The 16,229-nt window shown below is 43.6% G+C and overlaps 1 protein-coding gene across 1 annotated transcript; it reads left to right on the forward strand.

The window, feature by feature from the left end:
• The first annotated feature begins 7,148 nt into the window (after positions 1–7,148).
• On the forward strand, positions 7,149–14,960 carry LOC121269594 (ferritin heavy chain-like). The gene is made up of 5 exons (XM_041174295.1): positions 7,149–7,260; positions 12,473–12,498; positions 13,609–13,753; positions 14,358–14,485; positions 14,814–14,960. The coding sequence occupies exons 1-5, from the start codon at positions 7,149–7,151 to the stop codon at positions 14,958–14,960; spliced, it is 558 nt and encodes a 185-aa protein (XP_041030229.1).
• Positions 14,961–16,229: the final 1,269 nt, after the last annotated feature.

Below are 16,229 nucleotides of genomic sequence, written 5' to 3' on the forward strand. Positions count from 1 at the left end.
TTACTTATAGAGGGATAAAATTGAAAAGTAGCCAATTTATGCTAAACCTGTAATGAATATTGATCAGACCACACTTAGAGTACGGTGTGCCACTCTGGTCACTGTATTTTCGAAAGGAAATACAGCATTGGGGAGGGTACATAGAAGATTTACAAGCAGGATATCAGAAATGTGTGGTGTGGTAATTAGGGTTTTATGTAATGTGTAGTACACCTTTAAGAAGGATGTTATAATGGAAGATCACATGATCTTATGTAACCAATAGAGGAGTAGCACAGGCTACCTCTGTAGTCAGTAGTCTGAGTTAGTAAGGAGAAGTATGGAGAGAGGGTTTGAGTTGAAAGCACACAAATGTAGCTGTTGAGTACCTTTGTAAATAAACAGAACGTGTTCCTCCTAAGGACTGTCTGCTGGTCAACTTTGTCGATCGTACCAACTCGGCCATCTCAAAACAAGCATGCAAGACGGACCCATAAGTCTCAACAAACTGATGACCTGGATCCAACAAACTGGCAATAAGGAAAAAGCAAGAAAAAAGTCAGGAAAAAGCAAAGATAAGCTGACTTCTCGAGTAAGGCAAGTTAATGAAAGAAATCAAGAGAAACTAAAGCGGGCTGTAACTCACACATTAATTGTAAGTAGAATTTCCATCTTAATTGTCAAAGCAATCCCCTCGCAGAATGCTGCATTTTGGTAGAATTGATCCTTTCGACCTAGCCAAGGACAATTGGTCTCATTATATTGAGCACCTCTTTTTCTTTTTCCAAGCAGACAACATTGCGGGGAAAGAGAAGAGGCGAGTGATCTTCTTATCCATACGTGGGAGTAAAGCCTACACCTTGATTCAAAGCTTGACGGCACCCTGTGCCCCAGATTCGAAAAGCTTTAATGACATGGTGGACCTTGTAAAGGGTCATTACCAGCCAAAGCCCTCGATAATGATGCAACAGTTCAAATTTAACTCAAGAAACAGAGCCCCTGGGGAAACAGTTGCTTGTTAAGTGGCAAGTTTGAAACAGTTTGTAGAACATCGTGAGTTTGGTACACCTTTAAATGACATGCTCAGAGATTGATTTGTGTACAGTTTATGTACATGAGGACACGATTCATAAAAGATTACTGACTGAAACAAACTAGGATTTTAAGAAGGCACTAGAAATAGAACTGACCATAGAAAGCATAGTAAGAAATTCAAAAGCCATACAAGGAGCGCAAAATGGCGCCGTTCTCCACATTGGGTGGGAAGTGCCCACAAAAAACAATGGGAAAATGCAAGGCGGGAAACAGCCACTGCTAGCAGACAAATAAAAAGAAATGACTTAGCAAGGAATCATTGCAACAGAGGTGGAAGCAGACAACCTTAGTCAGAATTTTCCTGTTGGCGTGCAGGGCCGGGACCCACACCATTGTCTATATAAATAAATTATTGGAAAAAGGGGGATCGGAAAGGGGGTGGGGATGGAGGAGAGAGTTCATGATCTAAAGTCATTGAACTCAATATTCAGTCCGGAAGGCTGTAAAGTGCCTAGTCGGAAGTTGAGGTGCTGTTCCTCCAGTTTGCTAGACATAACTGGTACAGGCATGACAGGAAGTTTACCATAGGGTAGACGGTATATGTGAAGAACTTTGGAGAAAGACCTAAGTGGTCACTGGGTGATAAAGTGCAGTGACTGGACCTCTATCTTATCACGTGAAGATAGAAGGCCGAGTCATGTGGAAATATGTGGATCATCTAAGGAAGAAGGAAACAAATTCTCAAGAAATGGTTCAACCACTGTTCACAACCGAGTCAATGTTTCATGTTGAGAGAACTCAACCTTGTACAGATGTATCAGATGTGTCTGTTGTATCTGCAAGAGTTGAGGAAATAGTTTGCAGGTACCCGCCAAAGAGCCTGATGTTCTGATAATTCCAGGAAAGGAGGTTCCTGCCAAAGCATTTGAAACGTAGAGCTGAGACATTCTACACACATAACAAAACCCCCCAGAAAGACTAAATTTGTAAATTGTCTGTGTAAATAATTTGTTATTTTGAGAAAATTGTATTTGTAAATGTACAATGTGTTTCTGAGTAGAAGGGGAGGGAGATGGTAATTATGGTTCTATGAAATGTGTAGTATACCTTTAAGAAGGATGTTATAAAGGAAGATCACCTGATCTTATGTAACCAATAGAGGAGTAACGTGGGCCACCTCTGTAATCAGTAGCCTGAGTTAGTAAGAAGTATGGAGACAGGGATTGAGTTGAAAGCACACAAGTGTAGCTGTTGAGTACCCTTGTAAATAAACAGAATGTGTTCCTCCTAAGAACTGTCTGCTGGTCAACTCTGTCTATTGTACCAACTTGGCCATCTCAAAACAAGCATGCAAGATGGATCCATAAGTCCCAACGAACTGATCCAACATGTGGGTATACATAGCAGGAAAGAATTGACAGATTGGGGCTCTTTTCTCTTGAAAAAAGGAAGCTGTGGGGCGACCTAATGGAGGTCTTTAAAATGATTAAAGACTTTGATAGAGTGGATACAGAGAGAATGTTTCCTCTTGTGGGGAAGAGTATAACTAGAGGCCATCAATATAAAATAGTCCCCAAGAAATCCAATAGGGATTTGGGAATAATCTTCTTTACCCAAAGAGTCATGAGAATGTGAAACCCGCTACCACAGGGAGTGGTTGAAGCGAATAGCATGGATGCATTTAAGGGGAAGCTGGACCAGTAGATAAGGGAGAACGGAATAGATGGTTACAATGATAGATTTAGATGAGGAAAAGTGGGAAGAGGCTTGAGTGAAGGTTAAACACTGGCATGGGCTCGTAGGGCCGAATGGCCTGTTTCAGAGCTGTATATCCCATGTAATCCTATGTAGATTGATTGCTATGAATGGTCAATAATGAACACCCAAGCTGGCGGAAGATGAACTAGATGGACTTTGGCCTTCCCTTGTCCAGCAATACCCAGAACCCTGGGATGTATTCAAACTAACTGATTTTGGAGGTGATTTAGTTAATGGTCTCCGTATTACCTAAATCTTACTGTGCACATAGAGCTGAGAAAACTACTAAATCGAGTGGCAACAAGAGTTTGCTGAGAGTAGGAATTTGAGGAGTAAGGAGGTGCTAAGTAATTTAACCCAATGGGCAGCAGAAAATATACGATTAATAAGCACAACTAATTAGGTCAAGATGGATTTTTTTAAGCAAAATCTTTTGAGTCACTGAGAACCATTGACTGCTATTCCAATGCCATGTGCAAACTCTGGGATAAACATGGGTGCAGGGAGTTGTTTGAGTGAAACATGAATTTGAGGAGCTGCTAATGTCACAGCAAAGGCATATGGGAAGTTGAGAATTTCCTGGAGTGCATATTCCAGGAGGTGGACCTCCACCTTACACGGAGCTCAGGAGGGCAGTAAATGGGTGACTACTAGGGAGGGTATAAAAGGCAGGCATATCCTCTGAGAAGATGTGGCACAATCGGTTTCATGACAGAGTGAAACTAGTTTCGGGGGAGGTGATGCATAGTGGTATTGTTGCTGAACTAGCGTTCCAGAGACCCAGGGTAATGCTCTGGAGACCCGGGTTTGGATCCCACCACAGTGGATGGTGGAATTTGAACTCAATAAGAATCTGGAATTAAAAGTCTAATGATGACCATGAAACCATCGTCGATTGTTATAAAAACACATCTGGTTCACTAATGTCCTTTAGGGAAGGAAATCTGCTGTCCTTACCCGGTCTGGCCTACATGTGACTTCAGACCCACAGCAATGTGGTTGACTCTTAAATGCCCTCTGAACTAGGGCAACTGCAGATGGGTACCAAATGCTGGCCTGGCCAGTGATGCCCATATCCCATGAATGAATAAAAAAAAAGTGTGGCACTCTCAGTGGTGCTGGTACCAGGAGAAATTCTTGAGCCGTGGTGCAGTCCAGAGTCAATCCATGACATGGTGGGGAAAACAACAGCAAAATGTGAAATACAGCGTCAGGAAATTTGATGGCCAGAGGTGTAGGCAGTAGTTTCAACAACTGTCAACGTGAGCCCCACATGGTGTGCTGTCTCCATGGTACCAGAGTAAAGGACATGCTGAGAGAGTGCAGAATATTTTGAGGGGGGAAAGAGGAACAGGCAGAATTCATGGTCCATGGAGAGAACCAATGACATGGGAAGAGAAAGGATTAATATCCTACAGTCAGAGATTCAGCATCTAGGGACAAAGTTAAAAAGCAGGTCTCAAAGGCCGTAACCTCTAAATTATGCCCAGTGCCACAGGCTGTTGAGTGTAGGGCTAGAAGTATAAGACAGACTGGTGAGTGTAGGGATAGAAGTATAACACAGGTTCATGTTCTCTGGAGAAATGATGCAGGAGTGAGTGCTTCATTAGGATCATTTCTGGGGTCAGAAAGACCTGTTCAAGGTAGACAGGTTGCACTTCAACAAGGCCAGGCAAATGTCCTCACAGGGAGGTTAACTTGTGATGTGGGCGAACATTTAAACTGATTTAGGGGCGGGCACAAGAATGAGACCTTAGAGAGGAAAATCAAGCTGCACAGAGGGCTGGGAGAGACAATGGCCAGGATTTTCTGTGTCCACCAGCGTCGGGTGTGTTTGGTGGCGTGAGCGGACAATGTGGCGCGATTGCTTTCACAACAGCTTGAAACCAATTTGCAAATGTCTGCTCAGCCCGCCGATGCTGGGCTGGGTTTCCTGCCATCAGACGTTGGGAACCTGATTGTGCATATCATTATTAGCCCAGGCCAGCAGGATCACCCCCACCCCCCATCCCCGCACTGGATCGTCCGCCCACGCCGGTGGGAAAACGTGTTTCACAACAGCACATAAGCATTATGCACTTGGCGGGCTGCACTTCACTCGGGACTTCAAGGTTTGTTTGCCTAACTTGCTTCGGACAGCACTCGCAGTCATCAGCGCCAGGCTTCACAGACAGCACCACATCACTTCTAGGTGGGGGCTCAAGGGCAGGTCTCTACCTCCCAGATCAGCCATATATGGGTGGCTTTTCAATGGCTACAGGGCTAGGGCTTGCTTGGGGAAGAGGGAGAATTGGCCTCAGGCAAGGGAAGAGGCTGCAGGGTGAGAGCTGTACTGGGGAATGAGGGTATCCCAGAGTGTGTGTGGGGGAACATGTTGATCTGTGCAAGTGGCCTTAAAATGGTGAGGGCTGAGGAGACAGTCTCCAGAGGAGATGAGGCCAGATGGAGATGTGAGGGTGTGTGTGAGAGAGTGAGTGGTGATGTCCCTTGAGCTGGCAGTGAGTGAGATGTCAGTGAATGTGTGATGGGCTTGAGTGTGAGTTTAGAGTGATGTGATGATTGCCTTAACCTGGCTGCATGGATGAGATCATTCATCCTTTAACAGCATTGGATGGCCAACCTCTTCTGTCCAACACTGGCATTGCTCACCACTGCCATCACCTACCAAGCTGGAGTGGTAATGTAGCTGCCCCTCCTGCGGCCAGAGCAGGGATAGAGGACATCAGAGCGGGGCCTGCACGGAGTCCAAAAGGTGCTCGAGGGTTGCAGTCTTCTGGCCTTTTAGGGCCATGTCTTCTTTGCTGCAGCCCTGGGCTGTACTTTAAATGTGGTGCCTGGTGTGATAAAGCAGTGAAGTGATGGCATAGCAGGTGAATTGGAACCCGCACACCATGGAAACAATGTGTTTCCTGGGAATGGAGAAGTAATGCGATGGGTTTTGGATGATACAGCGTGAAAATCCACCATCATGGCAGGCGGGTCAAAGATTGTTTGACCCGCCTGCTCCTGCACTTAGTGCAAATCTGGGACGATTCTGCCCAAAGAGTAAAGAATATTTCAGGAATAGATGGAATCACACAGAGAGATCAGAGATGAAGTGAACAGAGATGGGTTTGAAATGTCTGTGCATAAATGCACAGAGTGTGGTAAACTGGTGAGCATAATTCACCTGGTAATATCACCAGTTCAACTGGCACTTCCTACTGGGCTACCGGTTGGAACTGGGCTTAATTTTCCAGTTGAGAACTGGATCAGCTGGTACCTGTTTAATTGAAAGCCCTTTTTGGGGCTGCAGACACAAGTTGTTACATGGCATTATTATATGGTGACAATAATGGAGTCCTAACTCTAACAAAGGGAGTAATTCTACAATATATTTAGGATAGATAGGAAAGGAATAAAGAGGGGGATGGCATTATTGATCGAATAAACTATTGGAGAGGGACAGTAAGGGATGAAAGACAGAGTTTGGTAGAATTGAAGGACAGCAGAGGAGCTGTTTCAGTACTGGGTTTAAAGTATACGTACCAAATAGAGGCAAGGAGATAGAGGAGCAAACACACAGACAAATTGTAGAAAGATGCAATAACTACAATGTACAGGAGGTCCTTGCTTAACATTGTTAATTGGCTGCTGGAAAACGCGATGTTATGCGAAGTGACATTATGCGAAACTCTCTGCCTGAGGCTCAAAACCCTCTCCCAAGCTTGCCTGCTTACCTGAGACCCAGCTCTCGCAGGCTCAACATGGGAGTTACACTGGAATGCCCTGGTGTACAGTAGTGTTAATGTGAAACAAAAGAAGCACAATGCGAATACAGGATTCTAATTGGAGAGCGGCGTTAATGTGAAATGATGTTGTGTGAGACGATATTAAGTGAGGACTTCCTGTAGTGTTAATGGGGGAAATACAATTATCCGACTGGGATAGTAATAGAGCAAACTGTATACTGAAGAGGGGAATTCTTGAAATGTGCATGAGAACTTTTTTGATCAGTGTTTTTCAGCCAATCAAGGAAGGAAGCAATTTTGGATCTAGTTCTGGGGATGGCCATGAGAGAAGTAGAACATGGGTCGGTGGGAGAACATTTGAGGAACAGTGATCTTAACATCATTTGGTTGGGAATAGTTTTGGAAAAGAACAAGGTACAATCAAGCAGAATAATACTTAATTGGTGGAGGGCTATTTTCAGTGAGTTGGAAAGGGATTTGGCCCAGGCAGATTGGGATCAAAATTTGGAAGGAAAATATTAATTGAGCAATGGGAGACCTTCAGGAGGAAATGGTTTGGGTACAGACTAAACACATTCCTACTTAGGTGAAAGGAAGGGCATCAAAGCTACAGCTCATTGGATGGCAAAAGATATAGAGGCAAAAATGAGACTGGAAAGGAAACCACATGACAGTTGTGAGGTTCATAATACAGAAGAGAACCAAGCTGAATACAGGAAATACAGCAGAAATCTAAAGAAGGGAATGAGAAGCCAGAGTATGAGGAGAGATCCATCGATAATATTAAACCAAATCCAAAAGTCTTTTATAAACATATAAATAGTGAAAATGTCGTTAAAGGAAAGGTGGAGCCGATCCAAAACTGAAGTCACTTTGAGATCAGTCATTGAGCTTCAATATACAGATGGTGCTTATGTGCATGCTCACTCAAACTGAACTCCAGGGCATTATCGACTCCCTTTCTGAAGCATATGAGGAAATGGGCCTCTCACTCTACACCTGGAAAACCAAGATTCTCTTCTGAGCAGTTCCCACAGCACAACACTTCAGCCCGTCAATTAAGTTCAAAGATGGGATCCTAGAAAATATGGGCCATTTTCTATATCTTGGGATCCTGGAAAATGTTGGCCAATTGTGGAGCCAACTCTCGACGAAGGCAATGATAGACGACAAATTCATCATTACCTTCAATGTACGATCTCAGCCTTCGGCCCACTGAAGAAATTAGTTTTTGAGGACCAGAATCTCAAACCTGAGACCAAGATAATGGTTTAGTGGCAGCAGCGATCCCTGTTTCTACATATGCTTTGGAGACTTGTGCAACCAACACTAGGCACCTCAAATCATTGGAGAAGTATCGTCAGCAATGCCTTCACAAGATTCCCCAAGTCTAGTGGCAAGGAAAGCAGTCGAGCGGAAGTGTCCTTCCCCAAACCAACATGCCCGGCATCGAGAAGCTACTCACTCAACTCAAAACCAGCTCCGCAGGGCAAGGCCTGTCATTCAAAAAAATTAAATCGAAATAGTGTGAATGCTGGAGATAAAATAAAAGCAGAAAAACTCAGCAGATCTGGCAGCATCTGTGGAGAGGGAAACAGTTAACATTTTCAGTCTAATATGACTGTTCTTCAGGGCAACATATACTTTCACATGCATCTTGTACTCTGGAACTATGGGTAGCGATGGTAGAGGCTCCAATTTCCTTCTGTCGAATGCTGACCAGGAATCTCTCCCGGCCTTACCCTCTACCATTGAAATATGATGGACGGATTTACAAGTTGATGCTCAACCTTCTTTGGTCACATTATGAGCACACCTTCCTTAGCCATCGAGTCCTGGGCCAGAATCTTCTGCTTGGCATGCGGGGTAGGCCCCGCACACTGATGCGTAAAATGATGCACAGTGACACCAGGCTTGCATCTCGACATCACTGCGCGTCATTCTGCTCTTCAGTTCGGCAGGTGTGCACTGGAGTCGGCTGCGCACCCGCCGGATTGTCAAAGGCCTATTAAGGCCATTAATGAACTAATTAAACTGATTGTCAGGGCTGCCCGTCCAACCTTAAGGTTGGCGGACGGACAGGTGAAGAGCCCAGGTGGCCTTCGCGTTTTTCATGACACCCCATCCACGGGCGGGATGTGACACTGTCACATGAGGGGACATGTCTGAGTAATTTTATTGTTTCTTTTTTGCGATGTTTTATTATTAAACTAATTTCCCTGAGGCAGCTCCATGCCTCAGGGAGATTTCTGCGCTCTTTCGCACACATGCGTGAAAGAGCACAGGCCCTGACTCTCCTCCCTCCTTCCCCCCCCCACCACCCACACAAGTAGCGCTAAGCGGGTGCACATCACGCTACGCAGGCCTTAATTGGCCTGTCCATGCAAAATGGCGGCGTGCAGCCAGTCGCAGGTGACGATCGGCTACGCGCCTGCCTGCGCTCGCTCCCGAACCATCCACCTGACGGGGAGAAAATTCTCCCCTTGGAATGGGACATACACCTGGAGTTTCTGGCTCAGAGGCAGGGATGCTCCCCACTGCACCACAAGATCCACTGTTGTAAATATTACACCCCAGGTAAAAATTGGGAGAGGGATAAACCTGCCAATTTTCAGGCTAGCCAGCCCATATTCAGTGGCAGAAAACTTTTAAGAGACAATAATACAGGATAAAATTAATTTGCATTTGGAAAGTCTGGGCTAATAAATGAAAGACAACTCTGCTTTGTTACAGTAAATCCTTTTATTGACAAAAATGTTTGGGTTCTTTGACAAAGTCACAGAAAGGGTAGATGAGGTCAGTGCGATTGATGTTATGTACAAGGGCTTTCAAAAGACGTTTGACAAAGCATCAGATAATAGACTTGTTAGAATTAAAACCCATGGGATTAAAGGGATGGTGGCAGCATAGATACAAAATTGGCTAAGAGACAGAAAGCAGATAGTGGTGCTGAATGGATGTTATTCAGAATAGAGGGGAGTATGCAATGATATCCTCCAGAGTCAATGTTAGGAGCTCTGCTTTATTGGATATACATTAATTGACTGGACTTTGAATTAATGAGGCGTAATTTCAAAGTTTGTAAATGCTTCAAAATTCAAAAATGTAGTAAACAGTCAGGAGGATAGACTTCAGGGGGATAGGCAGCCATGTGAAATGGGCAGTTGCATGACAGATGACATTTAATGTGATGAAGTGACGCAGGATGGGAGAGAAAATGAGGCGAGTCAATGCGAGCTAAATGGTCAAATTTTAAATGGGTTGCTGGGACATAAAGGCCTGGGGGGGTCTATGTGCAGAAGCCTTTGAAGGTAACAGGACAAGTTGTGAAATCTGTTAAAAATCAAATGAAATTCTTGTCTTGATTAATGGAGGAATAGAACACAAAAACAAGGAAGTCATGTTAACTTTTATCGCACACTGGTTAGGCCATAGCTGGAGAACGGTGTCCGGTTCTGTGGACCACACTTTAAGAAGAATGTTAAGACCTTGGAATAGGTGGCAGAAGTGATTTACCAGTTTATTACACTGGATGAGGGACTGTGGAAAGACAACAGTTGGAGTTGTTCTTTTTAGAGTAGAGAAGGTTAGGGTGAGATTTAATAAGGGGTGATCATTCATGATTTTGACAGAGTAAATAAGGAAAATCTGTTTTCATTGGCAAAAGGGTTGATAGATGGAGGACACAGATGTAAAGTGATTGACTAAAGAATTAGAGGCAACATGAGAGAAAATATATTTTTGCACAGCCTGTTTTGATTTGGAATGCACTGCCTGAAAGGATGGTGGGGGCAGGTTCAGTAATAACGTTCAAAAGATTATTTGCTAAATACTTGAAGGGAACTGGACTATGGAATGGAGCAGGGCACTGGGATTAATTGGACAGCTCAGCCTAAGAACAAGCACAAGCATGATCTGTACTGAATCATTCTCTGGTTCTAGGACAGGGGACCAGAGCATGATTAACTAATATTAAAGTCTCACTTAGATCAGCTTACAGGGATCAAAGTAATTAATGTAGGAAATCTTTTTGAGGCATGTCAGAAGGAATTTTAAAAGCTTCTATATAAATGATGGAAATATTAGAAATAAGAGCTGGTTTGCCACCAGGTGCTTTCAGGAACAAGCTTGAGATTAATTAGTATTTCTGAAACATGATAAAGGTTAGTCCTGGATTTCAGTTAAAAGGATAAAAGTGATTGGATGGGGGGGCAAGAGGGAGGATTTACAGCTCTGTTTTATTAAGATGGAGTACAATGCTTTAATGAGGCTCACCACCACCTTTTCAAGGGCTATTAGAGATAGGCAACAAACTCTGGCCTTACCAGTGATGCTCACACCCTATGAAAAAATTTTTAAAAAGAGGATGCTGTAGTATTAGAAAAGGACAATAATGGTGAACAGAGAGGACCAGGAGCAATTTGTACGCTGTTCAATCTGCCGCTTGGCAGATGTCCCTGGGCCTATAGGATTTCATCAACAAGTTAGTAGGGCTACAGCATTCATGTGGGAGAGTTTAATTACCCAACCATTAAATTGTCAGAGGGTGAGAAGGAACATATTGACACAGATTGCTTCAATACTTGGAATGCTGAGGAGAATAGTAGAAGAAATAATCTTCTGTAATTTAACCCTCAGCAGTGACTCTGGGATGACTCTGGGAAGCCCGTGGAGAATATAAAGAAAGTAGGAAGAAGCTTAAGCAAGGAGTCAGGAGGGCTAAAAGGGGTCATGAAAAGTCACTGGCAACCAGGATTAAAGAAAATCCCAAGGCCTTTTATACATATGTAAAAAGCAGGAGGGTAGCCAGGGAAAGGGTAGGGCCACTCAGGGACAGAGGTGGGAATCTGTTTGTGGAGCCAGAAGAAATGGAGGAGATAAGGTTGGACGGGCATTTTGCTCTTGGAAGGCTTGGGTTATCACTTCCTTGAAGAAGTGAAGGAGATTTGGGCAGAATTGCCTCCATTTCTGTTTCATGCTGACTGCTGTTAACCAGGTAATATTATGCAGATGACCCTGAAGTTCTGGTAATCTTACAATCAATTTAATCTTTTACATGCAATAGGAGTGTAACCTTTGGGCCTGTAGTTACCTGTGTCTGTTACGCCTCCCTTTCTGTAATGGACACCATATTAACCTGTTTACAATCTACTGGCATCTCCTAGATGCTCACTGATGCCCTTGTGACCATCATGGCCTCAGACATTTTTAATAACCTTCGCCCCCCCCCCCCCCCCCCCCCCCCCCCCCCCTCCCACGGCCTCCACAACCTGCACCCCTGCTTGGCTATCTCAGTCTCCAAGGATTCATTAATTCGGTCCTGGATTCCATCTCCTTTGTAATGAAGTCATTGATTTTATTTCATATGTATCTCTTCCAGTGAGAGCATGTGGATCATGTGAATACTTGGAGAAAATAATTATCCTGAATATTTATTATCTTATGCTCATCCTCAAGCCATTTTCCTCTTTTACAGTTTTCATCCTTCCTCTGATGACCCTCTTATTTTGGTGGTGCAGAAATACTTTTTTATTACTGTGCTTAGCTTCTGTAGAGAAGTTTTCCCAATAGGAAAAGGACTAGTAGCTTGAGTGGTTGTGTGTTCAATTCCCACTATATTAAGTCATGTAAATGAATTTAATAAATCTGGTCATTTAAGAACTGGCACTAGAACGGATGGGCCTTGAAAATTATTAGCTTGTCATAAAAACCCGACTGGTTCACTAATGTGTTTCAGGGAAGGGAACTCACCATCCCTACCAGTGTTGCCTACATTTCAGAACCAAATAGAAGTGCCATGCTCCTCTCATATGTTTATGCAATTCATTGTATTCATCCCAACAGCCTGGTTCTCCTTTTAACCTGCTGGCAGTGTTGATAGTGCTTTCTGGTTTAGCTCACTTTTTAATTTGTTTGTTAATCCATTTAAAGTCAGATTAGCTTGGTTTGAGCTGGTAAGTTTTGGAAAGGTATTTATCATGCATACTCATCACTTGTTCCACTTGTCTTGTACTGAGTGCTGTTGAACAAGCTCCTACAATTTATTTGCTGAAATTGTTCATTTGTTTCCATAAATAATGCAAAGGGGCTTTTGGCTTTTGTTTGTACTGCTGAAACAGGCAGCATAAAGCGTTCAGCTGGAGAGCCTACCTGTCTGCACAAAAGTGCCTGCTGAGGCTGGAATCTGGAAGCCCTGCCCCTGAACACAGCTCTGCCCTTTTGAGGGTATATAAATGTGCTTAACTACTTGAAATTGGAGGAGAGCAATTAAATGTGATTGGGTGAGTAGTTAGTGAAGCATTACCTGACCAGTTGTCAGTTTTGCCTTGATCCTGATGTGCTGAACTCCTTCTTCCTGAACCTTTGTAATTTTTCACTGATTTGGAAGGATTTCTTTTTTTTTCAACCACTGATATTAGACCACATTTGATGTGGTTGGAGGGGGGAAGGATGGATCACTGAACTTTACTTAATCATAGTTTGGGTGCCAAAATTCAATCGAAAATCATTATTGCTCTTGGGTTTTCTAGTGCTACTACTTCTTAATCTCATAGTCATAGAGTTATACAGCACAGAAACAGGCCCTTCGGCCCATCGTGTCTGTGCCAGCCATTGAGCACCTATCTATTCTAATCCCATTTCCAGGCAATTGGCCTGTAGCCCTGCATGCTATGGTGTTTCAAGTGATCATCTAAATATGAATAGAATGGTGAGTGTTCCTGTCTCTACCACCTCCTCGGGCAGTCTCTGCTCCTGGGTGAAAATTATTTCCTCAAATCCTCTTAACTTAAATCTATTCCTGCTGATTGTTGACACCTCTGCTAAGGGGAAAATTTTCTTCCTACCTCTGCCCCGCATAATTTTGTACACCTCCTATTCTACTGAGCTTGTCACAGGGAAGGACTCCACCTGCTCAAAACATTCGTTAAAGCGTTTTGGGTTTTCCAGTAGACAATTTAAAAACTGTTAGGTTCTGAATTCAAGGCCAGGCATTGAGGTAGAGAATAGGATGAGTTGTTAACCACGGGGCTGCTGTGTTTTTTACAGTTGGATGGCTACTTGGTCTAATTCTGACTCACGCTTTCTATTGTGCATCTCCCTGCAGTCCTCTTACTTTGACCGGGATGATGTTGCCCTGCGTCACTTTGCTGAGTTCTTCAAGGTGGAGTCACATGAGGAACGGGAACACGCTGAGAAACTGATGAAATTCCAGAATAAACGTGGAGGCCGGATCATCCTGGAGGATGTCAAGATTTGATCTTCAAATTGGAGTCTTCTGTGTGATTTTTAGATCACTGTATAGAATCTTCCTTGTTATTTAAAATGGTTCATTATTTTGCTGTTACACCCTAAGCTCTTAATCCATTGAGATTCATGACTCAAATTGTCAATGTTTGTGCAAAGTGAGGACAGTTAAAGGATGAGTTGGTGTGATGTTGATCTTTGGATAACCTGATTAATGGATAGAGGAGGATCAATAAAAATGGATATTCAGAAATAACTACTTTTGCACTGTAAAGTCTTAACCTAGACTTTGTGGTGTTTTGCACAGGAAACTGGTGTCAAATGTGGGCTGAAGATATCAGCATAGATGGGTGAAGTCCTTTTTTGAGGATTTAACAAGGACTTATAATTGGGAATAGAAGCTTTTGGCTAAAAATTGCAAAGCCAAGTCAGTGACCTGATCTTGTGTTGATCTAATAGTCTCCACTATCATCCCAGTGATTTTAAACTCTCAGTACTCCCAACATGCTGCTCTTTACGTGCACAGACTAACTTCTGTTACTTCTAAATTGCAAAATCCCTTGGAGTTTCCACTCCCAATGCCACTAACAAGACCTCTCTTCCCCTTTCAGAAACCAGAGCAGAATGAGTGGAGCAATGGTCTGGAGGCAATGCAGAGAGCTCTGCAGATGGAGAAGAATGTGAAGCAGAGTCTGCTGGACCTGCACAAGCTCTCCTCTGGGAACACTGATCCTCATGTAAGCTCCATGTTTATTTCTCCTCCTTCCCACCCCCATGGTGTTGGAGCTGATATTGGTATTTGCCATTCACTGACAGAATTCCATATATTTACATTATGCACTTGTGGATTTGTTTTTCTTTTAAGCAAAGGCCATCTGCACTGTAGACCAGGCTAACTAAACTGTCCCATTTTGAGGTATCAATGTTTCTTGAGTTCACTCAATTTTGTGACTTGTCCATAATCCATGTGCATTTTTCACCATCATGCTACTGTGCACAAAATATCCTCATCTGGACAAGTTCCAGATTAATAATACATTTTCTCTCCTATTGTCTTGTTTTCAGTTGTGTGGCTTCCTGGAGACTCACTACTTGGATGAGCAAGTGAAGATGATCAAGAAGCTTGGAGATCACTTCACCAACCTGAAGAGACTGGGAGCCCCTGAGAATGACATGGAAGAGTACCTGTTTGGCAAGCTCACTCTGAATTGACTGAATTTAGAATCATTCTGTACAGGATGGGAATAAAGTGTGATTTTGAATTTTCTGTGCTCTATTCCCATTCCCAGTTGTTGCTGTATTTGGAAATTTTTAAAAAAACATTCAATTGATTTGTCTTTGTATAATTCAGTAGTTGATTTGGCAGATTGTGGTGATTCCTAGCTGTCTAACATCTGAGCCCATTAAAACTTGCCTTTAAATTTCCTTCCTTCCTACCCAGCTTCCTAAATTTGATTCACTGTCTGTCTGGGATAATTCACTTACATCTTGCAATTTTGATTCAGAAGTTTGTGGGGGATTTCTGAAAAGTGTAATTTCTGCCACTGGAATCTGCTAATTTCAGCTGCAAAGGGCTTTCCTTCCAGCTGCAGTTGACATGTCAAGATGTTGTGGGACTGGTGGGATAGTGGTATTGTCCCTGTGGGACCACTGGAGAGCTAGGGTAAAGGTCCAGGGACTTGGGTTTGAAACCTGCCATGGCAGATGGTGAAATTTAAATCCAGTAAAAATCAAATTAAAAGTCTATTTGTGAAGCCATTGCTGATTGTTTAGAAACCCATTTCCTTCACCCATGCCCTTAGAGAAGGAAATCTGCCATCTTTACCTGGTCTGGCCTACATGTGACTCCAGACCCATAGCAATGTGGTTGACTCTTAAAATGCACCCTGAGCAAAGGCAATTAGGGATGGACAATAAATGCTGGCTTATCTGCAATCCTGTGAACGAAATTTTAAAAAGGCACTGAGTTAATGGGCAGAATTTTCCACTCCAGCACGCACTCCATTGGTGGGAGTGGGAACTCGGAATGACCTCAACTGGAGACCAGGGCAGGTGAGCACTGGTCGTCCAAGTAACTATGTGGTGGGTTGGGCAAGAAGTCACATGCCCTGCAGTCAGGTCCAGGCACCATATTTAAAAGGCACCCAGACAGCCTGTGATTCAGCACACCAAGGCTTCAGTCACTGGTCCCATAGCGGTCTGCGAAGAGGACACCACAATGGTCAGCACAGAAGCAGAGGAAGAGTGTCCTACAGTGTGGAAAATATAGCAACAATTTCAAGTGAGCACCAATGGCAAGGCCAGTTTCTGCTGCCCATCCTTAAAAGCCCTTGAGTGGGTGCTACCCATGCGGGGTGGGGAGGAGGCTGGAGTAGAGGTCAACTTGTAGATACTGCTGAGGCCATGCTTCCATTGGCTTTCTTCCTCTAGTTACTAGAGTAGGTCTGGAGGAGGCTGCCAAAGTAGCCCTGAGGACTAGCT

The sequence above is a fragment of the Carcharodon carcharias genome, chromosome 25 (assembly GCF_017639515.1).
Source record: "Carcharodon carcharias isolate sCarCar2 chromosome 25, sCarCar2.pri, whole genome shotgun sequence".
Classification (NCBI taxonomy): Eukaryota; Metazoa; Chordata; class Chondrichthyes; order Lamniformes; family Lamnidae; genus Carcharodon; species Carcharodon carcharias.